Source organism: Colletotrichum graminicola, assembly GCF_000149035.1.
Source record: "Colletotrichum graminicola M1.001 genomic scaffold supercont1.1, whole genome shotgun sequence".
NCBI lineage: Eukaryota > Fungi > Ascomycota > Sordariomycetes > Glomerellales > Glomerellaceae > Colletotrichum > Colletotrichum graminicola.
This window is the reverse complement of record NW_007361005.1, coordinates 754,956-780,301: the sequence shown is the minus strand read 5'-3', so window position 1 is coordinate 780,301 and position 25,346 is coordinate 754,956. Positions and strand designations below refer to the sequence as shown.

The window sequence follows — 25,346 nt, the reverse complement described above, 5'->3', positions numbered from 1 at the left end:
GGGTGGGGCGGCAGAATCCCGAAATTTTGGGAAAGCTCAAGCCAAAAATCGCGGGGAGTCTCTGCAGCCTATACATGAGCGCATGCGAGATTCTGTACATCTGTTCAAGCAATTTGAGGCCGGTTGCCCACCATGGATGTGGAGATGACAGACGCAAACCCCAGCCGGCCATCTGAGACCATTGTGAGATTGGCACCCATGACCACCACCTCGTCTCCTGCTAACATCATCGAAGATTTCGGACAGAGACTTGGTCAAGATCGTACGATCTCTTGATCAAACGGGTCCAGGAGCCAATGGCGAAAATCTTGAACGATTATGGAAGCAGCTCACTTCTGCTAGTCAGAGCCCGTTCTCTGCGGCCGAAGAGAGCGTTCTCAGATGGCTCCTCAAGGTTATGAAAGCGAACAATGACGAGGCCGAGACGATCCGACGATTCCCCCTGACATGGCGCATACTCGGCTGCGCTTTCCAGAGAATACCCCTATTCTCTCTTGCTAAATCGCTTGCCGACCGAAAGTTTATGGCCGTTCTGCAGCAAACCCTTAAGGGTGTTGCAAAACCCAGCACCGAAGCCGAAACGCCAGCTTCCAAGTCGAAGAAGAGGAAGAGGACAAGTACCGCGACGTTTGAGTTGCAGACACTCAAATCGTTCGAAGGCTGCTTGGGAACTGGCGAGGCTATATTCGGCGTGTTGAAAATCCTCCTGGCACGTCTCGACTCTGAGTCTCAGTGGTCTGCCCACGACAGAATGGGAGCGGAACATATCAAGGCTCTCTTTGCACAACCAGCCACTGAAGCGGTAGAATATCTTTCGCCTCTGCTTTTGCTTTGCGACTATTCCCTGGCCGCAGCAGACACCGAACTGTTCGATTCGCAGGAGTCCTGGGTGAGGGTGTTCTCTTCTTCTTGGGAACTGCATCTTCAGGGGAGCGTCGACGCATTGGAAGTTGCGACACATTTTTCGCGGACGTGCATTTCCATACTCGGAAAGATAAGGCAGCGGCCGGACTTTGACGACCAAGTGGCCAGGCTCTGGACCCGAGACCTGGATAGGTTTCTGCAGCGCAACCTAGTTCTGCCGGCTAGGTCGGCGTACCTTAACAGAAACGATCTTGAGGTTGTCTTCCGTGCTTTAGAAATGGTCAAGAGCAATGCCTCCGTTTCTGTGCCGATCCTTTACAGTCTGGTGTCATCTGCACCAAAAGTTGTCGGCGGACTTACTACAACCAAAGCCGAGGAGGCCTGGATGCAAGAAGTCTTCAAATTGTCTGAGCGTACAATTAAACGATTGCCCAGAGACGAAAAGTCGCAGGCGATGGCCGCCATGCTCGAGGAGGCGATTACGAACAAGTCTTGCATTGCCCTGGACGATCTTCGTTTGGTCTCCAACTACGCGATTGTTGAGAGCCCCAGTGAAACTGATTGGCGCCTCCTTTCTTTGATTGCCAAGTGCGACGCAGATGTCTTCCTGCAGTCCGAAGAGAGTGCACAGCTATTCGACCAAGTGTGCGACAGAATTACTGACGCTGGGGCGAAGGCCGACGAGGCAACTATGCATGAGCTTATCGAGTCGTTAATCGCTGGCTTTGAAAACGCTCGTGACCTGTCGACCTTCTTGCAGAAATGGTTCTCCCAGCTGTCAAAATTCGAGGACAAGGCGCTGCGCTCTGGGGACCGGCCTGTCTGGTTCACCCGGGTGCATCGCCATCCGACGCTTATAGGCGGTATCGAGAAGTCTTTGACAACCAAACAAATCGTTGGCTTGCTGCAGTGGGTCGATGGCCAGGAGATCCTTCGGCCGGCGGCAGTCTTCATCTTCCTCGATACCATCGCATCTGCGATCACTAGAGACGATTTCGCCGACGCTGCCGGTAACCAACTGTCGGATCTGACACTGAAAGTCTGGTCTTCTAGCAAGACTCCGTCTGACATTCGCTCTTTACGATGGAGAATCATTTCCAAGACGGCATCGTGGCTAGAATACGAACGAGCCACCGCTCTATGGGACAAGGTTCAAACTGACCTGACTAAAGCACTGCAAAAAGCCAAGTTCGATGATGAAGACACTTGTGAGGCTCTGGGTTGCGCATACCACTTCTGGTTGTCGATGTATCCGGATGGCCGCGATCAAGCCGAGCTTGCTTCACTACTAACGTCTTTTATTGAAAGACTGTTGAAGAAAGTCAAGCTGGAAGACCTTCAGGGGCTGTTTGCTTCTCAAGACTTTTCGAGTGCAAGCACATTCGATATCCCCAAATTCTGCTCAGAGTTCCCCCTGGCCGCGTCAAAGCTCGTGCTTTTGCTCGCCAAGTCTTCCGGCACTCTGCCTGACTATCTACAGCGCATCTTCAGTACAACGAAGGATAGCGATACGCAACTGGAAAACGTCCTTCATGCTGTTTTGTCAAATGAGAACAATCTCAGCAACAGAAAGCTCGTCGGTAGTGTCGTTGATTACACCATTGAAATGATTTCGCAAGTCCCGAGCGAGTCTTTTCCTTGGGCCGAGAAGAGGAGCCGGGTTGCGATGGTTGAGCTTTCAAGAGTACCTGATGAATCATTTACTAGGCAGCAGAGAGAGCGAATCATGGAAACCATGATTCCCAAGCTACAAGCGGCAGGCAGGGTTGATCTTCAAGACTGGCATCTGGTTCTGGGACTGCTGGTAAAGCTCATGCGAAGACCTACCTTTTACCAGAACATGTCATTCTCCGATCTACAGAACATTGCGCACTCGCTAGCGCCGCTCTGTGACGAAAGCGACTCTCGGACGGCTCTCGGTTTATCCCAGCTTTTATACCAGCTGGCAATAACGACTGTACGTCAAATGAACGATCATCAGGAGTGGCGCACGGAGTATTTCGTAAAGGTTTCAGCCCTTCTTAAAGACCTTGCCGGCGATGCCTCTTCTGTACAGATGACTCTGCTCAAGGCACTACTTGCCATTGTGCTCCCTGACGTTAGCTCCAAGGAGAAGACTGCCGTGTTCGACATTGACGCGACGGCGTCGGCCTTGGGAAGCATTGTCCAAGATACCTTGAGCAACTTCGCCAAGGCGTGGCGAAAACAAAATATCACCAATGCCTTGGTCAACCGAGTGCTGATAGCACTGGACGCAGCTGAGGCTCTGCCAGAAGCCGTCGTTGAACAGCTGAAAGTCAAGGTTACCCAGCTCGAGGAGGCGAGTCAACAGGCCATCTCCAACGGATCCTTCAGTGGCTGGAAGTTGCAGTCGTTTCTCATCAAGCGATTCCCATCCAAGGTAGCCAACACCCGTCAGACTTCGTTCGGACAGCTTTTCAGCACTACCTTGCCTGCGCCGATGCCCAGCTGTCCAGTTCCTGACCCGCTTTCTGATTTCAATCGGCAAACTGTACTTGAGGATACCGTTGATGCGGCTACCGCTGATCTCGACTACAATGGCAAGGTTCAGTACGTTCAGAACCTCCTCGCAGGCGTTCAAGCAGAGGTAGCCCCTCAGGCCGGCTGTTCTTCCGAGGGTCAGCTTCTGGCTATCCGCCGCGTAGTCAGCCACTTGGCAGGTAAGCTCTCATTTCCTTCTTATCAAGATGCACGGCCTCTGACAAGTATTTTAGAAGCTCCCGCAGGGCGCGAGAAGACCAAAACCTTTGATCTGTCCACGGCCCATGGCATGCTGGTCAGACACCTGACCCAAACGAAGACTGTGCGCGAGTTCATCAGGACCGCCGAGGTTCTCCAGGAGCTCCTTGATGTCAAAGCCAACGCCATGACCCAGTGGAACATCGAGACGACCCTAAGCACAGCTGCTGTGATCGTCGCTGACGATCCTGGCCATCTCCTGGAGGCGTCCCCAAGTGTGTACCAGTGGCTCTGCAAGCTAGTGGAGGTGGTCATCAAGAAGCACCGCCTCCGCCTCGAAGGCCACTACCACATCCTCGTTACCACCCTCGAGGCCCTTCTCAGCGCCCTTGCTCGCCCCTCGCCGCAGCACAGTACTCCCACGCCCGCTCGCGCGAAGCACGCCGCGCATTTCACGCGCCTTGTCACGCTCATCTGCGAGCCTGCCGCGGCAGCCGTCTCGCGTGTGCAACATCTGAGTGCTCTCGACTCGGCGACCGATGCGGCGAAGCGCTCCGCGGGTCGGCACATGTATCTCGTACTCATGGCGTATGTCAAGATGCAGCTGGACGTTGACATCCCGCGTGACGTGCGTGAAGCGTTGGAGCCAGGCATGAACTCTGTCTTCGACATCACGCCGCTTGAGGTGAGGAAGATTCTAAATGACAGTATGGACGTTAGTGGAAGGGCGATTTTGAGGGAGATGTACAAGAGATACACCAAGTTTGGCAAGTGGAGCGGTGTATAAGAGATTGGTTTATGGGGGCTGTATGAAAGATACCCTAAAATAGAATACAGCAATATGCACCATCGAGCCCAATCGCTATGGCCTGGAGAAAGCGGAACGGGAGGGGCAAGTCGCCCGCATTACTCAATCTGGGCAATGTCCAGTTTTTTCAAGGGTCCTTGGCTGATACCAGAAAACTTAATGGCGCGCTTCTTTGAAACCCTGTTCTTCTCTTCTTCTTGCAGATTGGCGATACGTACAGGTCCTGATGTCAATCTGGGCTGGTTCCGCTTAATCGAGAAGACAACATGATAGTACATGGAACTGGATGCTTGGTATGTATAAGCTGTCATCATTTCGTCACTGTTCTTGCTATATGAAGGGATATGAGACAATTGACCTGTGAATATATCTCAATGGAAGACTACGCAGCTTGTCGCTACTGCGTGGAACTGTTTCAATACGCCGGTTGATTGCAGTAGGAAGTTCATTAGTATTGTCCGACAAACCGGATTTCGTTCGATATTTGGTTTTGCCCATATAGATATCGCATAGGTTCAAATTAATCATCTTTAGTGATTTAGAAAGACTTTTAGTTTATTCGCAACATGAAAAATGATTTTGAAAACAGAAGATCTTGCCCGTTTTCCTTCGACATCACCTCATAGTCTCAAAACATCCAACAGGTGGGCTTCCGTTATTTCAGGCGATTACCGTCAGCTCGCAAACGTAACGGCGCCAGCAAGGAGTGTCACGAGCCAAGGGTGCCCAGTAAGAGAGGTTGTCTGGAAGCGTAGGAACATCGTACCCCGAAGATGCATATCGATGAACACTGGCTCCCCCAGTTTTCATCATATCCGCCTACTCCAGTTACTCGACTCGTATAATGAGTTTCTCTATCTCCGCCAAACTCCCAGTTGTACAAGTTATATAACGAGATGGTTTTAATGCCACCTTGGGACTGGGAATAGCGTTGTGAAACATTAATAATTTTCTTCATAATAATGCGATGGGTATCTTCTTTCGCCTACTTCCTCTCTTGCCTTCTCGGGGTTCGTTTCTTCTTCATGCGCTGGGCTTTGGCTTTCCATAAGTAGCCGGGTGACCATGCTTCTTGCCGAAGTTCTTGCACTGTCTCAGCAAGTCAGGTAGCATAAATACCCATACCCAAGATGTGACCCAAATCATGAACGTGTCGACTACCCAGTTGTTACGTATAGAGCCACCGAGGCCGCTCCACTTCATCAGACTGCCCAGGAACGCAACGGTGACGAAGTATTCGCCCCTCTCCAAGCCCTTGATCGATAGCCTGGCAACCTCATCAGGCGACTGGACGGGGTCAAGCTCCTCGAGCTGGTGGGTGATCTGAGGCTTGGTCTCGTTCTCTCTCTCCAGACCGGGGCTGGTGATGGTTCCGGGGAACACAACGTGAATCTTGACGTTCTGGGGATACAACAAAACCTCCTGAGAGAGCGTGTCGGCCAGCCCGCGGATGGCCCACTTGGAGCCGGCATACGGCGCGTACCCCGCAATGGTGAAGAAGGCAACGACGCTCGTTGTCATGATCAGGTGCTTGGGCTCGTCTTCGATGGGGGCGTCGGGAGCGAGCCACTCGCGCAGAATGGCGTGGGCCATCTCGGCGGTGCCGTAGAAGTTGACGTCCATGTTCCTGCGGGTCTCGGAGAAGGGAACGTCGGTGAAAAAGCCGGTGGTGGCCATGCCGGCGATGCACCAAACAATGTCGGGGCTGCGACCGCCGTTCCAGGCGGTGGCCTCAGCGACGATGGGGGCGGCGTAGTTCTCGGCCGTCACGTCAGCTGTGACGTACTTGAAGTGCTGGGTCTCGGGGTGCTTGGCGGCGGCCTTCAGCTCGGTGACAAGCTCCTCGAGGCGGGCGGCGTTGCGGGCAACGAGGAAGAGGTTCGCGCCCTTTGCCGCGAGCTGGAGGGCAACGCTGCGGCCCATGCCTTCCGAGGCGCCCGTCAGAAGGATGGTCTGGAAGAGGAGATTGGGTCAATAGCTGGCTGAGAGGAACGGGTTGGGATGCCATCGCATTTACCTTGCCATCTACGGGCATGTGATTCTGTCTGTTGAAGAGACCCATGGCGGAAGCGAGGAGGGCAGCGGCGAGGGCGGGGAGGGCGATCCACAGAGCTTGAGAAGTGTAGTCCATGGCTTGTCAACCGTCAAAGGCCAAGGCTACGCGGGCAATTGAGACAAGGTGAACACTGATCAATCGATCTGACCTGCTCAAGACTGAGTGTGGTCTAGGACCAAAATACGGCCGGAGAGCGGTGCAATTAGGTAGGGCTGTGCCGTTTTTAGTGGAGTCTCCTCGGTGCTGCTATGAGCCTATCCTATGGTGCGCAAATCCGCACGGTTGCCATGATAATCACAGGCAGGCTGGGGTAACAGTAAAATAGGTCTGTCTCCCGATTGGCTAGTGAAAAAGGTGAAATGATTGCTTATCCAAATTCTTGTCAAGTACGAATAGACGCCGTCTCTGTTTCTTGTATCCCATCAAGCGCCCTGTACTGATGATACATGGATGGCGTACAGGGCTAAGCTTATTCAAAAGGGAATGAATGTATTGCAGCTCTGTAGGTCAGGTGAACGAAAAGCCATAAGTCCCCATCCAGTCGTTTCATTTATTTGGAAACACCGCAGTGTCTGCCATATGCCTACAGCCTACTGCGAGCCCTTGGATATGAAAATGGCTGTCCGGCTCTATATAGACCGAACACTGAAGTCTGGGATGCGGGAGGGCTACCCCCACCACTTGGGGGGGGGTGGGCAGCCTACCTACCAGGTAACCAATGAAACCAATGCCATCACTGAGTACCCACTAAAAAGTTCTGCGCTCACTGAACGCAAGAACATTTTTCGTTGTCGCTCACACGCGGCGAGAATCCACCCCAGTCTCACGCCCACCTCCCACCAGCGAAATCGACTTGCCGTCTCTTCCCTCCCCGACCGAAAAACCAATAACTGTCAAAATGGCCAAGAAGCGCAAAGCATCCGCGCAGAATGCGCACACCGGTCCTAAGGAGCTCGACCGTGCTGATGCCCGTCTTGGTCCCATCACCACCTATGAAGATGTCGCCGATTCCGAGGATGAGTACTTCCTGAACCGGGATAAGATCATGTTTGACGAAGGCCCAAAGTCCAAGAGGAGAAAGAGAGCCGAGGAGGAGGAAAAGTTTCTGGATAACTCAGAAGAGGAGATCCTAGACCTCGACAACGGCGACGATTCCGACGAAGAAGACACCAGAAAAGCGCCCCGCAAATCCAAAAAGGCAAAGGCTGGAGCCGATTCCGAGGAAGAGGGAGAGGGAGAAGCAGACGAGGCTGATCCAAGCTGGTGGGGTTCTTCTAAGAAGGAGTATTACGATGCCGACCAGATCGAGACCGAGGCCGATGCCCTCGAGGAAGAGGCCGAGGCCAAGCGCCTGCAGCAGAAGAAGCTGGCCAAGATGTCCGAGGAGGATTTCCTGTTCGACGAAGGCGAATGGCTGGCCACGAAGCCCGACGACGCGGAAGACCAGGAAGTTGTCACCGAGGTCCTCAAGGATATCGAAGTCACAGACGACATGGGCCCCGAAGAACGAACCAAGATCCTTCAAAGCAGATACCCCGAGTTTGAGCATCTTGTCAACGAGTTCCAGGCCCTGCAACCGCAACTGGCTGTCCTACAAAAGGAAGCCCACGGCAAATCTAGTCAATCGCTGGAGGCCGTCAAGTACTGGATCCTCGGCTGCTACGTCGCTGCTCTCGCCAGCTACTTTGCAATTCTCACATCACCGGCGCGGGACGACGCAACAACTCGCAAGACTCTGGATCCCGCGGAGCTGCGTGATCACGACGTCATGGAGACACTTCTGGAGTGCCGTGAGGCATGGCAACAAGTCAAGAGCGCAACACCGGTTCAACCCGACGATTCCATGGACGTCTCTTCTGCCGGGGAGGAGCCCTCTGCCGTGGACGACGTCGATGAGGCTGCTTTTGCTGCGGCAAAGGAGGAGCTCAAGAGGCAGAGAAAGCTGGACAAGGCCGCCAAGGCGAAGAATAAGCAGGCCCAGAAGCAGGCCCAGGCCATCGAGGAATCGCTCGCAGATCTCGACGATCTGCTCAAGCAGTCTAAGAAGAGCAGCAAGAAGGAGAAAGTTGCTGTCAAGGCCGCCGAAGACGGAGACAACTCCGATTTTGGCGAAGAGGAGGTTCTCGACGCCCGGACAGCCGCTGACAAGGCTGCCCGCAAGAAGAGTCTGCGCTTCTATACCTCGCAGATTGTCCAGAAGGCCAACAAGCGCGCCGATGCAGGCCGCGACGCCGGCGGAGACTTGGATATCCCATACCGTGAGCGTCTCAGGGACCGCCAGGCGCGCCTCAACCGCGAGGCCGAGCGACGTGGTCAGAAGTTCGGTGCCGACCTCGGCGACGACGATGGCAGCGACGGCGATGACTCCCGGACGGCGGCTGGCGTGCGCGAAGATGGGGACGACGAATACTACGACATGGTCGCCGCATCCTCCAAGAAGAAGAAGGCAGAGAAGGCGGCGCTGTACGACGCCCTTGCTGCGGCCAGCAAGGCCGACCGTGTCGTGGAGCAGGAGGTTGTCGGCGAGGACGGCAAACGCAAGATCACGTACGCCATCGAGAAGAACAAGGGCCTGACGCCAAAGCGTAAGAAGGAGGTGCGCAACCCGCGTGTCAAGAAGAGGATGAAGTACGAGGAGAAGCAGAAGAAGTTGAGGAGCATGATGCCCACCTGGAAAGGAGGTGAGCCAAAGGGCGGATATGGTGGTGAGCTGTCTGGTATTACGACGGGCATTGTTAGAGCGAGGAAACTGTAGAGAAGAACCGCTGCGAGGTTCCCCAAATAATACAATTGGAACACAAAAGTATTTTCAATCAATCCATTTCTATGCATTTGCACCCCCTTGTGAGTCTAGTCATGTTTTTTTCGGCTTAGTGAGCTGTGTGTTGTGGCATATGTCTTGTGAGGAAAAAAAGGCACATGGTACGTTGAGGTACAAGCTACCGAAGCTCGAGACAGTTGGCCCCACCAGCTCCCATCTGGCCAGAACAGCTTCAAATCCAGCAACTATTGACAACCTCCATTTGCGAACCTCACCGACTGGGCAAGCGCGACACCAGCGCAAGTCGTCATACGGAACAATCAGGCCCCTTCAAGTGACATCAAATCTCGAAAGAACCTCAATGATTCCAGTAAACCGCCGATAACCCCCAAGCCGACGAATCGCCGAACCCGTACCTCTCACAATGGCGACGCCTGACCTCTCGACCCTTACCTCCTCCGCCCAGGTGTTCTCCTCTAACTATACCCTCCCACAAATCCGCACGATCCACAGATCCCTCCAGGTAGAAATCGATGAGAAAGCGAGCCGCCTACGCACGCAGGTCGGAAATTCATACCGTGACCTCCTTGGCACCGCCGACACCATTGTCCAGATGCGCAAGGATAATGACGCTGTCCAGGGTGTCCTCGGGCGCATGGGTGGCCGCTGTGGACGCAGCGTCGTTGGGTCCAAGGTTTCCGGACTGAGCGGATTCGAGACCAGCGTCAGGGAGCACATCCGTGGAGACGTGGGCATCATCGCGAGGACCAGGCTGCTTGAGGTTTGTGGGCTTGTCGTCGGGCGGGTGCTCAAGGGCTCTGGGACCGGGTGCCAGGAACTGAGCAGAGGGGACAGGGTCGTTCTCGCTAGCAAGGTTCTTGAGTTGAGCCGACTGCTGGTGAAGAGCTTGGGACAGGAGAAGGGTTTGGACGGGGACGTTGGACTCGCGGTTGAAGCTGCGAAGAAGAGCATGGCTGGGCTGAAAAAGAGGCTATTGCGGTACATTGTGAGCCTGCTAGAACGCACAGGAGATGCTGTCAAGCAGGAGGACGTGCTCAAGGCGTTATGCGCCTACAGCTTGGCCACCAGCTCCGGCGCGCGCGACGTTGTCGAGCACTTCCTACGCGTCAGAGGTGCCGCCATGGCATTCGCTTTCGACGAAGACAATGGGCGGCAGAGGAGCACGGAAGACGTGCTAAAGAGCCTGGCGCTGTACACGAAGACCCTGTTGGATGTGCAAGCCCTCGTGCCTTACAAATTGTCGGATGCGCTGTCGAACCTCAAGAAGAGCCCTTTGCTGGCGGACATGACACTCAAGAAGCTCGAAGGCCTACGCCTCGATGTCTATGAGCGATGGTGCGGAGAGGAGATCCAGTTCTTCACGCCCTTCCTTCGGCACGATGACCTCGACGGCCCGCAGGCGAGGGACATGCTCTTCAGCTGGGCGAAGGCGGCTGGCGAGGTGCTCGTCGACGGCCTCAAGAAGACGATGGAGCGCATGACGGAGTTCAAGGCCATTACAGAGCTACGCACCAGGGTCCTGCAACTGTGGATCCGCGAGGGCGGCAAGGCCCGCGGTTTTGACCCCTCCGAAATGCTCAACGAGCTGCGCGGCGCCATAAACGAGCACATGCTCAACGTCGTTGAGACCAAGGTCAACAAGTTGCACCTCATCGGGTCGGAGGTATCGGCGACGCTGGAATCGTGGCAAGACGGCGTGACGGATAAGCCTGTTGATCTCTGGAACGTACACAGCTTTGACATCGACCTCATCAATGGGGCAGACCACTTCCTACAGGAGCTTGTAGGTCGATTACATGGCCGAAACGATTCGGCCTCCAAGGCAGTAAATGGCTTCCAGTCATGGCGACACATCATCGATGAGGTGGGTGACGTGGTAGAGCAGCTGAAGAAGCAGCGCTGGGACAACGACATTGAGGAGATTGAGGACGAGGAGACAATCGAAGAGAGGCAGCAGCTGCTCAGCAAAGATGATCCCAGAACACTGCATGAAAAGCTTGACTCGGCACTGATCAAGGCTTTCAAGGACCTGGACGAGAAGCTTACGAGCTTATGGAATTCCAAGTCGGACGGACGGAATAGCGGCAACGTGGCCATGTACTTCCTGCGCATCCTACGAGACGTGCGCCAGGGGCTGCCGAAGCTCGACAGCGTCAGGGGATTCGGGTTGGAGGTGGTACCGTCGCTGCACGAGCGGCTGGCCATAGCCGTCTCTGCGCAGCCGCTGGAGACCTTCGTGAGCAAGGGGCTTTCGCAAAAGGTCGTCGTCGGGCGCCTGTTGTGGGAGGGCTATCCTGAGCTGCCAACGCAGCCTTCACCTAGGGTGTTCCGGTTCTTGCGGGATGTGTCGATGGCCATGAGCAATGCCGGGATGGATCTGTGGAGCGCGGTGGCTGTGGACGTTATCAAGCAGCATCTCAGACGGCAACTGGCTGAGAAGTGGTTCAAGGCCTTGGAGGAGTATCTCGAGGAGAAGAAGGACGGTGATGCCCCTGAAGATAAGCCGACTAGACCTGTGGAGGATGTGTCTAAGGACGAGGATAAGGAGACGGGGTCTTCCGAAAAGGAGAAGAAAGATGACGAGAACTCAGAAGAGAAATCGGAAGAGGCAGAATCGCCCGAACGACCGGCAAAGGCGGACCACAGCCATGCCCAAGAGCGCCGCGACCTCCCAATCCAATGGCTGTTCGACATCTCCTTCCTTCGATTCTATCTAGATGCCCCACCGGACAGCAAAACCAACGAGCTCGAGCAGCTCGAGGACAAGGTCTATGACAGTACGGACCTGTACAGCGACGAGACACGGCAGCGCATCGTTAAGTCGGCGCAGGACTACCACAAGAAGACGAGCCTGCTCTTCGGCCTGCTGTGATGACTTATATATAGATACCGGAGTGATGAACCGGTCAGGTGCGGAAAAGCATTTGCGCATGGAAGGGAAAGCAGTAGAGGCGAGAAAGAACAATAAGGCACAATCTGTTTTACAGGACATTCTGGGTTCACGCGAATTGTGGTGTTTCGTCGTCACAGTCCGGGTCTATCCTGGATAATTTTCGTGTGCGTTTCTCTCATAATTTGTGCCTCTTCTCGCCGCTGGCTAACTTGCGGAATTCCTCTTGCGGGACGCCCTTTAGAAACCTCTCTAGCCCGGCAAACACCTCGAGCGAATTCTGCCTGTCCATGACGTCCATCTCGGGCCTCCGGATAAGGGCCTTGATCCCCGTGAGGCTCTCCCCGATGAGGTGGTCCCCGAGCCGCTCGTCGACCTCGCGGAGGACCAGCTCGCGGAACCGCGCGTCTTCGCCGCGGCCCGTGTCGAAGACCTTGTTCACGAAGCCGACGTGCAGCAGCTCCTCGGCCGTGATGCGCTTGCTCATGATGAGCGCCTCGTTGGCCTTGCCGACGCCGAGGCGCTGGACCAGGGCGCGCGAGGCGCCGCCCTCGGCCACGAGGCCGATGGAAGAGAAGGGTGTGAGGAGGAAGGTGGCGGGTGTGGCGTAGACGAAGTCGGCGAAGGCGACGAGGGCGGCCGAGAGGCCGACGACGGGGCCGTTGAGACCGACGACGAGCACTTTGGGGTGCGAGTAGAAGGCCTGCGTGATGTTGAGGTTGAAGGCCACGAAGGACTGGAGCCAGTGCCTGTGGGCGTCCGGGCCGTCAGGGGCGGTGCGGGCGATGGTAACGTCAGCGCCGCTGTAGTGTCCTCGTCAGAAGTGTCTCCTTTTCATCCAAATTGAGACGACTTTCCGCATTTGAGTGTTCCGTGTCTCGCAAGAAAGGGGAAGGGGGTTCAAGCAGGCGGTTGGTGTGGCTCAATCTCCTCTGCCACGAGACGCGCGACCTTGTAAGCTCATGGGCTTTATAATACGCCGAGGTGTGTGCAGAAAGTGAGACGTGCGCTGGCCGAGGTACGAGATCTCAGTAAGCACGGGGGTGAGGGTGGCAACTCACGCGGAAAAGTAGCGCCCCTTGGCCGTTAGAACGGTGATGAAGACCTCGTCGTGTGTGGCGATCTCGCGCAGCTTCTGGGCGAGGTCGTAGTACTGCATCTGCGCGAGGGCGTTGAGCTTGCGGTCGTTGTCGATGGTGAGCAGCGCGACGCGGCCGCGGTACTCGAGAGAGATGACTGAGTCTTCTAGGCTGGCCATGCTGTTTGTCTCTTGTCTGTTATGTATGTGCGTGTCGTTTTCTGATATCCTTCACTCAAGCCTTGTCAAAATATTCTTATGATCCTACTGCCCGTGTTCTTTATGGGGGAAGATGCCAACTTAAACGTGAACTTGATTGATGAGAATCAGTCAAGCTGACCCGAGGTAAGCTTAAGTGGCAAGCAGGCCGTTTATTCGTGGTAAACTGCCCCGGAGGCCCTGGGGGTTTGGTTTACCCCGGACCCCACAACAAAGATACCTCGGCAGGAGGGCTGGCATTGCGGGGATACTGGCGCTCAGTCCCAGTCGCCGCCGATAGATAGGGGAAGATGCAATTGACTGAGGGGACTACACACCGACACCCATTAGGCTTCTTCATCGAACTTTTATCTTATTTTAAAAAGGTATTTTCAACTCCGTATCCGATGTGGCATGGGGAATATGGATATACACCCTTCAGTGCGTAGGTATCATCATCAACATGAACCCGCCGACCCGCATCGTCCCCAAGATGCGCCAATAATGCTTCTACTGCGCAAACTTTGAATACTGGCGAAATGCATTTTCTGATCCGCCCCCCACCTCGCAAACTGTGCCGGCCAGTAAGGCCCTTGTATACGGGACCGCATATGCCAGATACCTCAGGTCAAGTTGAACCTGATTGTCTCTCTCAACCCCCTGTCCGACACCTTCATCAGCTCTTCGTCAACCGTGCCGCTACGCCCACTCTAACGGCGCTTCGGCGCAACTGATCTGAGCTTGGGGAAGTTGAGAGGCAGCGCGAGCTTGGCGACGTGCGCGGCCTTGCCCGGCTCCTTGGTGGCGACCTGCTTGACCTTTGCGCCGATCTCGTAAAAGTAGTTGTTCATTTCCTTCTGGTCGAGGCGCATGTCCTGCCGCAGCAGTGAGGTGTCAACCTCGAAGTTGTCGATGATGCACGCGAGCGCGCAGCAATGCGTAATGAGCATGTCCATGTGGAACTTACGCATCTCGCCGCCGTCCGAGAACTTGCGCCGGATGTGCTCAATGACAACCTGAGGCGCCGGCGACAGCCGCTCCTTGAGCTTGTCGCGCGGCGGGATGCGCTTCGTGCCGCGCTGCTTGCCCGGCGTCGCCATCGTGTAGAAGGTGAAGAGGAAGTAGAAGTAGCGCAGCAGCCGCATCTTGGACACGCTGCCCGAGTCGGCCACCTTCTTAACCCGCGCCGCCACATGCCGTGAGTAGCACAGGACCTCCTCACCACTCTTGGTCGGCTCAACCCAGTCTTTGATGGGTACGGCCGCAAGTACCTCGCGGCCAATGAACTCGTCGGGGTCGTAAACGTCCTGGATGGCTTCGGCTTCGAGGTTGGGCCTGGGCACGGGCTTGGCCTTGTCGACGGCCGCCTGCAACTGCTCGCGCGAGGTCATGTTCGCTGTGACACCGCCGATCTCCTGCATGATGGCCTTGGAGGCGGCGTCGAGCTTCTTCGGCGCGCTGTCCCTGCTCTTGTTGGGGTCGATGGCATTGAGAGCGACGGACTCGATGGCTTTCTTGGCCTTCTTGGTACCGAATGTCTGACCGAGATCCTTCTTTTGGTCGTAGTAACTCTGCTCAAAGTCAGTGGGTGTCAGCAGTACGTAAGGAAAGCGATCGGGCGTACTTGGTTATCTGCAGGTGCTCTCATGGCCTCCTCAGAGGCATGCTTAGCCCTAGCCACACCACGAACCACCATCTTCTTCGCTTCTACCACCTGCAGCGCACCCGTGTTGGGGTCATAAATGCCGACGTAGTGCTTTAGAGCCTGTTGGCTGTCGCTGATGCCGTCTTCTCTCGCCGTGTAGTCCATGGTCTGGTGACTGGTAGAGTGCAGGACGAGATCCTGTGACACTGCGGGGACTTTCTGCCGCCGTTTGCTAGAGGAAATATCTTGTTTGACGTACGGGCTGAAGGGGACGCTTCTAGGTAACCGAACTCCAGGAGCAGACGCTAATAATTGTTAGCACAGCTGCCTCTCACTTCAAAAACTCGGCAACGAGCATCAGCCGCGGAGCCGTCGTACCTATGACAGGCGGGCAGAGTTGAGGCCTCAGGACCGAGGAAACGGATACTATGGAGAGCTCGGTGGCCAGCTTATTCTTGGACTTGGATGGGCGATCCAGATCCCGCTTTCTCTTCCGTCCGTTTGCGTCCGACATCGTTGCAGAGTTTGGTTGTCGGCAACCGCTACAAGTGGTGGTACTTGGTAGGTGGTGGTGGTCGGCTTGGTGTGATGGATGGCTTGGGACTCTGGAAATATTTTCTGCAGGGGTCTGTCAGTCGGCCAAAAAAAAAAAAAAAAAGTTGGCGCACCAGCGTTTACCCACATGTTATAGTCGAGATAGGTAGGCGGTGTGGTAACAGAAAGAACGACAGGAGACCAACTACTAAAACGGTCGAGCGCTAAAGCAACGCCCGACTACCTACCCAAGACCCCACCCCAGAGCTGGCGGGACACACACACGTCACACGTCACAGCTGAAATTCGTAGAACTGGCCAAATTTGAAGCTCAATTGATCTCGGCCAAGCTGCAATTAACAACCGCTGAAGGGATGTGGTAGGAGATTGCACTCGGTAGCACATCTTCTCCATCAATCGCGCATAGCACGTACACACATACACACTCACACACATACAAACGCACAATATGTACGAGATAATTTTTGGTTCACTTTTTGATTTTTGAGGAAGCAATTATCTGCCTTTCAATTGTCATGCACGTCTTGATCCCAGTTCCTAATCCGCGTAGCGTCAAGACATCATGCTTCCTACGGCTGGGTCCATAAACACCGCGTTCCTCATCGTAGCGTCATCTCGACCGATCGCGAATTGTCAGGTCCATCTTCGTCGAATCATCATCAAGGTCTGCAGCAGGGTTGCGCGCCTAATCATTCAGTCGTGACCCCAAGTCCCATTGTTCCAATCCGTGGTGTGAATGTAGACGTCTCGGGCGTGCCGAGACAGACTGAGTCGCTGGTGACGAATACTGGCTGTCGCATCTCCCGATTGCGAGTCGCATGATGGGTTGTTTATGCCTTCATCTCAAAAGATGGTCATGGTCGAGGGGAGGGATGGCGAGTTGTTTATTTGCTGCGCAATTGGTTAGTTAAGCCGAAAGACCAATTGGCATCTTATCCAACAACTTACGAGCGAGCCCTCATCTTTCTTCTCTTGCGCTTGAGACGGCGAACGCGCTTCTTTCTCCACTTGGCTCTCATCGTGAACGACGAATCTGTACGGCTTGGTTAGTCCTCTTGTTTTCGCTCACGCAAATGCGACCTTGGCGATAGCCGGTAATGGGATTCCAAATCCTTTGCAGGATCAAGATTCTCGACGCGGCGGTGGCCATGGCCGGGTATGGGGCGCTGCACTTACTTGTCCTTTGAGATGAGAGGTGTTGGTGATGAACTTGTCCTGTAACACCCAGCCGACCGCTGAAGTTTTAGTGGTTGAGCTTCGTAGGGCAGAAAACCCTTCTGCGTCACGTGGGCCGATTTTCGCGGGGACTGTCGCAGCTTCTACCTAGTTCATTTGTGTGACCTCACCAGGTACTCCACTCCATTTCAGTACCCCTCGCTTCAGCGAAAGCGCCCACTACAGCGCCCACAGTCAGGGCAGCTCTCGAAGCTCAGGCACACGCCTGGCCCCTGCACTGCACCCTCTCTGCGTACAGGAGGCGCAGTACGTACCTTCCCTTGCCGTCCCGGAGCACTTGTCTCGGGCAGTCTCGCTCCACTCAGGGCCGAAAGTGGAACTGTATCCGGAAGATTTCTACACTAGGTACTCCGTAGGTGCCTTGGTACCGTGATTGTTTGCCAGTTCGCAGTTTCCAATCATTTGACTGGAAACTTGTCTCGCCCATCCTCGAATGTCAGTTTGAAATTGCTTGCTCGCTTACTTGATAGGTGAAGCCGCCCATTGATGGGTTCCCAGGTCCGACCGTCACGTCCAAGAATGTTCTATTCCACCTATCTGTCTCCCATTAAGTAAAATCTTCAGAGCAGCGGTTCGTGCGTTGCCGTCCACCCCGTCTACCATTTACTTCTCTTTACTATGGCTCACCCTGTCCTCACTCAACGATGCGTTTCATCATGTCGGAGCAGTAGGGATAGCGTAGTTGGAATCCGCAGAGTGGTCATTGATACATCTTGAGGGATCTTGAAGACGTTTCAAAATACTCGATTGTGATGACGATGGAGTACGATTGAAGCGCATGAAAACACCGTTTAAGCCGTCTATTCATCTCACGTTCATTATGTCAGAGGCGTCATCCTTCATCTTTTTAACCCAATATTATTCTTTCAATTTCTCATTCTTTTCTACTCGTATTATCTATCAAAGGCGTTGAGACCTACCATCAGAGTAATCTAGAATTTCCAAGAAACTAACACAATCTGGTCTCCCGTTTTTCATATTTTGCCCAGCGTAAGCAAAGCTTCTTTCGGACCATCGGGCGGGAAAACTAGCGGTCGGAGGCCTGGATACGTATGGTCATCGTCTCTCAAGAGAGGTTCGAGCAACTCCATGATCTGCGCAGCCAGGCTTGTGTCGCGTGCCGCTAATTTCTCTAGGTCTCTCACGGCGACGCCTCTTTCCTCTTCAGTCAGAGGCCGATCTCGCTCCCTCCTCACTCCTTCAGCAACCTTGCCTTGCAACTTGCCATCCTCGGCCTTCTCATCTGAGAATGCAACCATGTTACCTCTCCTTACGATGAGGACCCGGTCGACGTAGTCCACTCCGTCGATCCACTCTGCCACACTCATTAGCCCCTCGTAAGAATCATCATGGACCTTGACAGGCGTGAGCCGGATAGGCAAACGCCCACTCCCCGCCTCCGGCAACCTCTCGTAAAAGCGGTGGAGGATGCCCAGCCTGCTCAGAGCCGCAGGAACGGCCATCACAACGACCTCGACGCGGTACCCGGCCTCACCAAACAGACGCGCTAGCTCGCAGAAGTCATCCGGGTGGCGGCACGCGCTCTCGAGGAGGACGTCGAGCTTGCGGGCGACGGCCTCGGCGGCGGCCATGGCGAGCCACTTGCGCGCATCAGGGCCCGTGGCGGGCGACGCGTAAGCGGGGGTGGCGGAGTCGAGAAGAGAGAGGTAGGACGGATGATAGGCCTTGTAGACGTCGGCGATGAGGTGCACCGGTGGATGGATGCGGGTCATGGCATCGAGGACGGTGGGCGCGGTCCGGGTTTTGCCGGCGCCTGTCTGGCCGACAATGAGTACGGCGAGAGGCCGGGACCGGGTTGGGTGCGGGGTGAGGGATTGTGTGATATCGATGGGGAGGATCTTTGTGGCGAAGATCTCTCTGGACTCGGAGTCCGAGAGGATGTAATGAGATAGATCTGGCGGGGGAGGCATTTCGAAATCACGTAACAGCAGGCGGACGAAGGCAGATGGAGGTGAATTGCGATGATATTGTGTCCGGATTAAATCGAAAGATATCACTCAAGTTCCCGTCATGCTAAGCGTGGCAGATGATTGATGATGAGATGAACCCCGGTTCCCTAGCACCCCCACCCTCTCCCAACTCCACCATATGACCTCATCAGCCCAATCACATTGCCAGCGACCAACAATGAATCCAGATTTCCGACTTGGTCTTACATAGAAAGTTGTCCATTTGACTGAGGATCATGAGATGCAAGATACAGGTACGATAGTTTATAGTTTGTTACATGTATAGACATTTTCCCTGATCTTGTGTGACGCGGATACAATTAGATGCAACCTTGAGCTCCGATCGTCAGTGGCCGGACCCGAAAGTGTGGTCGACCCTGGACATGCGAGTCTCGACGCTGGACGTTCCAAAGATCCCGACCCAACCTCCTCCACCGGAAAGGGTGGAAGAAGGTCGAACCCCATCGGTTACATAGACTTATGAAAAAATATGCGAATTTCCCCCCATGAATCCCAGCAAGAAAGCAGGCTTTGAACCAAATTTGTCTGATGTGCCGACGGTTCTGGTTCTCTTTGTTCTGAGCACCACAATAATTTTTTTCTTTCAATATGCTTCTCTACACACCTGACCGCGAAAGATCTTTTCAGATATATTGTCGAAACCAGGCACCTTCTTTTGAAACTTGGTCTTGATGTCCGCGGCGAGACAGGTTTGCTTACAATATAGACCTGGAAGGCTGTATCTTGTTCGACAATGCAAAATTGCCAGAGAGCTGCTAGATTGTTGGCTGAATGAGACTTGATTCGCTAGGCTTCCAAACAATAATGTATATATTCGACATCTGATGCATGTCGGGTCCTGTTGTCTAAATTCCATATCAGTTCTAAAACAAGTATAGGCAAGAGATCATACAAGAGAAACAAAACAGCCCGCCCTCCTCCATCTTTTACCAAGCTACTAGATCCAGTCAACATGGAAGCGACCACCTTCTACGCCATGGGCTGAGATTCCCACAACTTGATCAAAGCCACGCTCTCCGCTGAAGAAGCGCAGAGAGACATGCGACCCAGTCTCAGTAAGCACCAACGAAGCACACGATGCCAACAAATGTCTCGTGGACTCTTTCTGGCGGCGTCACAGTCTACTTGAACAGAATTTCTTGGTCATATGTCACCCCCTCTCACCTTATCTTTACTATCAATTGCCTGTGTCACGTATTCTGATCGGAACTCGATAGTGCGTCCACAGTAACGTCGCGTCTTTTATCTGCTCCCACAGCAAATGGCTACAAGGGCAAGACCGATATCCGGGATATGTGGGCTTGCGTGAAGGAGACGTGTGAAACGAGTGAAATGGGCTGTGCTCGGTTGTCCAATGGACTTGGAAACTGGACTACAGGCTATGCCACGCAGGATGATCACTTCTGCACCAAAGATCTCAAGGTTGACTCTTGTGGGGGTCGGTATCAGGGCAGTTGGAGTATCCGATGATGTCCAAGGCAGTTTCGCTGTCGTTTTCTTTGCCGATTTAGTCAACGACTTTTTGGGCAAGTGTTTAGATAAAAGAATGAGGATTAGCAAGTGATATTATCATTGACATAAGCCTTACCGCATATCATCATTTTTGGTACTATTATAGAATAATGAGGCAACGTTGATTACAACCGATTTTACCGTAATACAAAGGTTTATAACATAACCATGTCGCACTCATTGGTAGTCGCTGTGGCCTGTCGGTCTCACGCCATCCACTTCGCCAGACTCTTTCCCAGACTTGCTCTCAGACTTGCCCTCAGGCTTGCTGTCAGATTTTCCCGTGTCTCCCGAGTTGACATTTGTCTTCGGCTTTGAAGAACTTCCGTTATCGTCGAATTTCACAACCTTGATGTTCGTCTCCACGTTGCCCTTGATTGCGCGGCTGTACGGGCATACATCCTTGGCCTTGTCGACGACCTTCTGTACCTCCTCGTTGCTCAACCCCTTGACGCGGACCTTCATATCGACACGAAGGCCCATATCGAGCCCCTTCATGTCGCCGACGAGATGAACCGTCGTCTCGACGACCGAGTCCTCGGGTTTCTTGGGCATCTGGATCTTCATGCTCGCCGCTGAGGCGTTCATGGCGCTTTGGAAGCACGCGCCGTAACCGGCCGCGAAGAGCTCCTCCGGGTTTGTCTTACCCTCGTCGCCGGGCCCGCCGAGGGCCTTGGCCATGGTGAGGTCCAAAACGAGGTCGTCGCCCTCAACGTGCCCCGTCCGCGCGCCGACGACCCTCGCGGAAGCGCTGTAGAGGACTGGAGCGGATTTAATGTTGAGAAGGCGCCTCTGTGTGTTTTCTACGAGGTATTGCATAGGAATGCGGGCTGATGTTGGTGCGGCTCTCGAAATCAGCTGATGGGTGTGCTGCGCGAGTCTGAGAGAGCGAATGGAGGACGCCATGACGATGCTGACTTTGGTGTACTTGGATGCAAGCAACACTTCGGGGTTTCCAGGTAAAGCTGATTTGGCGATGTGATTGATTTGAAGTGCGAGCAACCTAGTAACTTCCTCAGACTGGGCCTTATAAGTAGAGCTCGGAGCTAACTATGGATCGCTTTTGAGTGTACCGGTCACAGTGACGTAAAGCATCTCAGCCACCCCTGGACCACCGTCCTGCAGCTGAGTCATCAAGGAAGCTGAGCCATGGTTTCAAATTCTCTTAGGAATCAGTAGACACTTGTTTTGTTCTGGAATGTTTGCTTTCATTACACGGATGCCTGTCTTTGAGTGAGAGTATTTACAGTGCTTTGTGCTGCCTCAGTCTGGGGAAAGCTGGTGCATGTATGTAAGCGACACCCCTGCGTGCAATACTGTTGGCGCCAACCACATTGATATAAACTTACCAGGAAAATGACGATTGATTCCTTATCCAACTACGAACGACCGCGTCGATTTTTGATTCAACATGGATAATATCAATACATACGGGGAAATCAATAAAGCAATTAGTACTTTGCTTCAGCATTCGAGATACCTTTCAGCGATGTATAGGAGAGGTTCACGGTCGTCTATGTTTTATGCACAAATGATACAACTGATGCCTTGTCTATTTCAAGTATGGAAGCCATGCTATGCCTGAAAGCAGAAAACTAGATGCAATAAGCCAAAGCCAGAACATAAGGTCTCTCAGCTTGAGCTATTCCAATCACACTTGGGCTATCTCAAATAGCCTATCAGCAAGGGAATCAGCCCCCTTAGTTGGCTTAGGCGTTGGAGCCGCCGTCGATGTCACTGCAGATGCAAGGGTTGTTGCTAATAAGATAGAAAAGGTTAGAAGGTATCAAGCCTGAACGAGAGAGGCTGTACATACCCGATAGTGCAGAACCCGTTGATGTGGCCCTGCAGCTGGCACTGGGTGCGGCAGACAGAGGTCGACTGGCAGTCAATCACACAAAGAGCTGAACCGTTGCTAAAAATTGGGATGAGGTGTTAGCATTGACTCGTGGTTTGAACATGATGGCAAAGTGCTTACAGCTTGAGGCAACGCTGAACGCCATCACTGCTCTGAGGGCAGGTAGTACGGAGTTCGGCGGGACACAAGTCGTCGGAAACAGGGATGGGAGGGGTGGAAGCGTTGGTAACGGGGGCAGCGGTGGTAGGGGTGGCAGCGGTGGCAGCGGTGGCAGCGGTGGCCAGCACCGGGAGGAGAGCAAAGAGAATGTTGGTGAACTGCATTGTGGCGGTAGGTTGAAAATTGGAGTTGTGAAAGGAAAGCTTTGGAGCTGAAATATGAATAAGACTGAAGAAAGTTAGAATGAATGATACTGTTGAGAATGATGAGGAAAAGAGATGTAATCACGAAGAGGAGAGAGACGGTATTTATAATCTTTGGTTCTTTGCTTAAGAGCAACTTCAGTTCGTGTTCTCATGCATGTATCTACTCCTGACGGGTGTGATGCTGGTCGTCAAGGGGTTTCTGTTTTGGCTTGTCGCAAGGAATTTTAGAGTTCAGGAGATCTCCGCAGTTAGGCGCGGTGTGTTCAACCATCTTGTGATGTGTTGAAGGATTAAGATCAGCAAGATAATATTGCCCAAAACTATACAGTTCGTGAATCAAGGGCGCATGAAAAGAAGGGGCAAGGTGAAACCATGTTGCGAATTCTAAACAACATCTCGATAATATCTTCTACTTCCTCCTCATGATTTAATTGAAACACAACACGGGCATAGCAAGGCGTGCTTGTTAGAATCTCAGTAGAAGGCTGCACGCCGGTAGGGCAGACTTAGAGATGAATATGGACACCACCCGCTTGATGGATACACTGACTACACCATGATCATAACATGCATACAGTAACGTTAGATATTATTTACTTGGCCATTGTCCTTTGGCACAATAAGTTTCTGTAAAACAGCGAGGCCGGAAACGGTTTGTATCATGTGCCTACCCCTTACAATCCAGCAAGGATTATCCGTACAGGCCCGGGCTTGACCGATCGGTGTTCCGCGGAGTTCGTCAGAAAATCGACTTGCCTTGACCTATGCTCTGGGGTCCCTTTCCGGTAAGTGTTGCCGCTACCTATCGCTGGTTGGATCCACCATCACTCACGGTATCCACCAAGGCTTTTGAGCAAGATTGTTCGATAGCTTTACTTCGTCCTTACTCATAACTGAGTATGATTTTTTTTTATCGAATATAGTTGTTCTAGAAGATCCAGCCCAGTTCACCCGGTACATGAAACCACAATGCGTTATGACCCAATACGCAGCACCTCTAGCCATATCTCAATCTCGCAATACAGGACAAAATACCCGATAAAGTGGGACAACTGCTGAATCATACGGATACTCCGGATCAACCATGGCGCAAACCAACTTGACTGAAAGTTGAAGTCATGCAACGGAAGGGCTGTTGGCTGGTGAATGAGCAAGCCGAGGTGAAAATAGTCGCCGACAGGTTCTCCGAGACCGCGATATGTGGCCATAGGCCTGTACTAGGATTATGCATGCTCCTTCTGAGTCAGGTGCGTCCCAAAAGATGAGACAAGATATCTCAACGCGCAATCCAAGAGATACTTGCGGGCGCAAAACTTTTGCTTTACCGTTTGATTGCAACGGTCTCTTCATACCTCTCGTTATCAGTTTCGGCTCGGTGCCAATAAGAAAAGACTACCTAAGGGCTACAGTGAGAGCGGTATTGACTAACTAGCCGTCAACATATCAATGGAGCTATTCTATGTCCTGGCATCGAGTTCGAAATTTGTACAAATTTCAATCTCTAGTTGCGTCCGTGCCTTATTTGATCGCCCGCCCTCCAACACCCGCTTGCGTTCATCCGGTCGTTTCTGCAAGTTGTCCGCTTATTACATAGAGTCATGACTTCTGCAAGGGAATACCCTAGTTCCATCGAGACAGCCCCTCTATTCCGGGATCCTGACAAAGTCCGCCCGTCTCTGACAAGCCGGGAGACCCGTGCACAGTTTCACTTTGTTAGCACTTTAAGACTGACCAGTCCTTGTAGTTGGAACACGAGTAATAGATTGATGAGTATCCGTATAAGTATTTCGACGTAGGCGGATTGGTATTTTGACATAGCACTAACAGATATCTCGCACTTCCCTCAGCTATCCCTCTAACCTTTAATAGTTGATAACACATCTCTTACTCTAGTACTAGCCCCAACTCCAAGCATAACCTCTAAACCTATGCATCTTTCTCTCTTTTTTTCTGCCTCTTAATCGCTCTATTTCTTTTCAAGCTATCCTTATTTCTATAGAGTGCACTTAGTGATGAGAGTGAGTCTAGATGTGGGAGCTGTTAGTGCACTTCCTGTAGGGAAAGGCTTGGATCATATTTGCACTTGCCAAAAGCAGTTAGATACCTCAGTACACCAATTTGCCTACGTCAAAATACGGATACTCGTACTCCAAATTAATAACGAACTGAATAATACCCTAGTTTTTTGAGTGTCATCCCAAGTGGCTAGGCCTGCCAGGAGTCTAGACCCAAGGCCTTGGCTGATATTCAATATACCTCGGCTACTCGACTCATTGCAAGGTAGGCATATCATATGATCGATAAGAAGACCTTGATATGATTGTTTTAGAGTTGCGACAAGGCGCACTGTGATATAGGAGCGGAGCGTTACACAGTTCCCGTCCAAGGGCAGGAACCATGGTTGGTCAGCCCACCAACCCGCAACCATACTACCGGTATACCCCGCATGGTAATGAGGCTAAAGTAACCAAGGAGTCCCTAGACATTTACAACAGGCATTATAACATTACTCATACTGTGCTTCAACAAGTAGGAAACTGACTTATGATTGCCAGCGGGTGGATATCGAACCATGAAGCATGTCCGCCGGCCAAGCCGTTACCGTGGCTCCCGAGATTAGATAGCATGAGCTAAAAAAAAACAAGGCTATTGACCAGCTGACTGTCAGACAAGTTAATGCAGCCGCATGGAAGTGCAAGCATCATGGAACGTGGAAGGCAGGGGTGCGTGTGACAGCTGCCAGGCAACTACGCCACGTGGTTGAAGACACACACACACTTGTACGGATATAGCCATAAGAAAGGTACT

General features: G+C 53.1%; 9 protein-coding genes across 9 annotated transcripts; 3 read left to right on the top strand and 6 right to left on the bottom strand.

Moving 5' to 3' along the window:
- Positions 1-132: 132 nt before the first annotated feature.
- On the top strand, positions 133-4,351 carry GLRG_00209 (Urb2/Npa2 family protein; the record flags this gene model as incomplete). The annotated part of the gene is made up of 3 exons (XM_008090894.1): positions 133-183; positions 236-3,545; positions 3,600-4,351. 3 exons carry the CDS (start codon positions 133-135, stop codon positions 4,349-4,351), a joined length of 4,113 nt encoding a protein of 1,370 aa, XP_008089085.1.
- A 1,044-nt stretch (positions 4,352-5,395) lies between these two features.
- GLRG_00208 (short chain dehydrogenase) lies at positions 5,396-6,503 on the bottom strand (the record flags this gene model as incomplete). The annotated part of the gene is made up of 2 exons (XM_008090893.1): positions 5,396-6,325; positions 6,390-6,503. The coding sequence occupies 2 exons, from the start codon at positions 6,501-6,503 to the stop codon at positions 5,396-5,398; spliced, it is 1,044 nt and encodes a 347-aa protein (XP_008089084.1).
- Positions 6,504-7,326: 823 nt separating this feature from the next.
- GLRG_00207 (Sas10 domain-containing protein) lies at positions 7,327-9,183 on the top strand (the record flags this gene model as incomplete). Its single annotated transcript, XM_008090892.1, has 1 exon — positions 7,327-9,183. The coding sequence occupies one exon, from the start codon at positions 7,327-7,329 to the stop codon at positions 9,181-9,183; it is 1,857 nt and encodes a 618-aa protein (XP_008089083.1).
- Positions 9,184-9,613: 430 nt separating this feature from the next.
- Positions 9,614-12,082, top strand: GLRG_00206 (uncharacterized protein; the record flags this gene model as incomplete). Its single annotated transcript, XM_008090891.1, has 1 exon — positions 9,614-12,082. One exon carries the CDS (start codon positions 9,614-9,616, stop codon positions 12,080-12,082), a length of 2,469 nt encoding a protein of 822 aa, XP_008089082.1.
- Positions 12,083-12,278: 196 nt separating this feature from the next.
- On the bottom strand, positions 12,279-13,358 carry GLRG_00205 (enoyl-CoA hydratase/isomerase; the record flags this gene model as incomplete). The annotated part of the gene is made up of 2 exons (XM_008090890.1): positions 12,279-12,903; positions 13,162-13,358. The coding sequence occupies 2 exons, from the start codon at positions 13,356-13,358 to the stop codon at positions 12,279-12,281; spliced, it is 822 nt and encodes a 273-aa protein (XP_008089081.1).
- A 728-nt stretch (positions 13,359-14,086) lies between these two features.
- On the bottom strand, positions 14,087-15,535 carry GLRG_00204 (A49-like RNA polymerase I associated factor; the record flags this gene model as incomplete). The annotated part of the gene is made up of 3 exons (XM_008090889.1): positions 14,087-14,947; positions 15,001-15,326; positions 15,400-15,535. The coding sequence occupies 3 exons, from the start codon at positions 15,533-15,535 to the stop codon at positions 14,087-14,089; spliced, it is 1,323 nt and encodes a 440-aa protein (XP_008089080.1).
- Positions 15,536-17,786: 2,251 nt separating this feature from the next.
- GLRG_00203 (zeta toxin) lies at positions 17,787-18,743 on the bottom strand (the record flags this gene model as incomplete). The annotated part of the gene is made up of 1 exon (XM_008090888.1): positions 17,787-18,743. One exon carries the CDS (start codon positions 18,741-18,743, stop codon positions 17,787-17,789), a length of 957 nt encoding a protein of 318 aa, XP_008089079.1.
- A 1,749-nt stretch (positions 18,744-20,492) lies between these two features.
- Positions 20,493-20,996, bottom strand: GLRG_00202 (OsmC-like protein; the record flags this gene model as incomplete). Its single annotated transcript, XM_008090887.1, has 1 exon — positions 20,493-20,996. The coding sequence occupies one exon, from the start codon at positions 20,994-20,996 to the stop codon at positions 20,493-20,495; it is 504 nt and encodes a 167-aa protein (XP_008089078.1).
- A 1,028-nt stretch (positions 20,997-22,024) lies between these two features.
- On the bottom strand, positions 22,025-22,496 carry GLRG_00201 (biotrophy-associated secreted protein 3; the record flags this gene model as incomplete). The annotated part of the gene is made up of 3 exons (XM_008090886.1): positions 22,025-22,073; positions 22,132-22,230; positions 22,294-22,496. The coding sequence occupies 3 exons, from the start codon at positions 22,494-22,496 to the stop codon at positions 22,025-22,027; spliced, it is 351 nt and encodes a 116-aa protein (XP_008089077.1).
- Between the last annotated feature and the right edge of the window lie 2,850 nt (positions 22,497-25,346).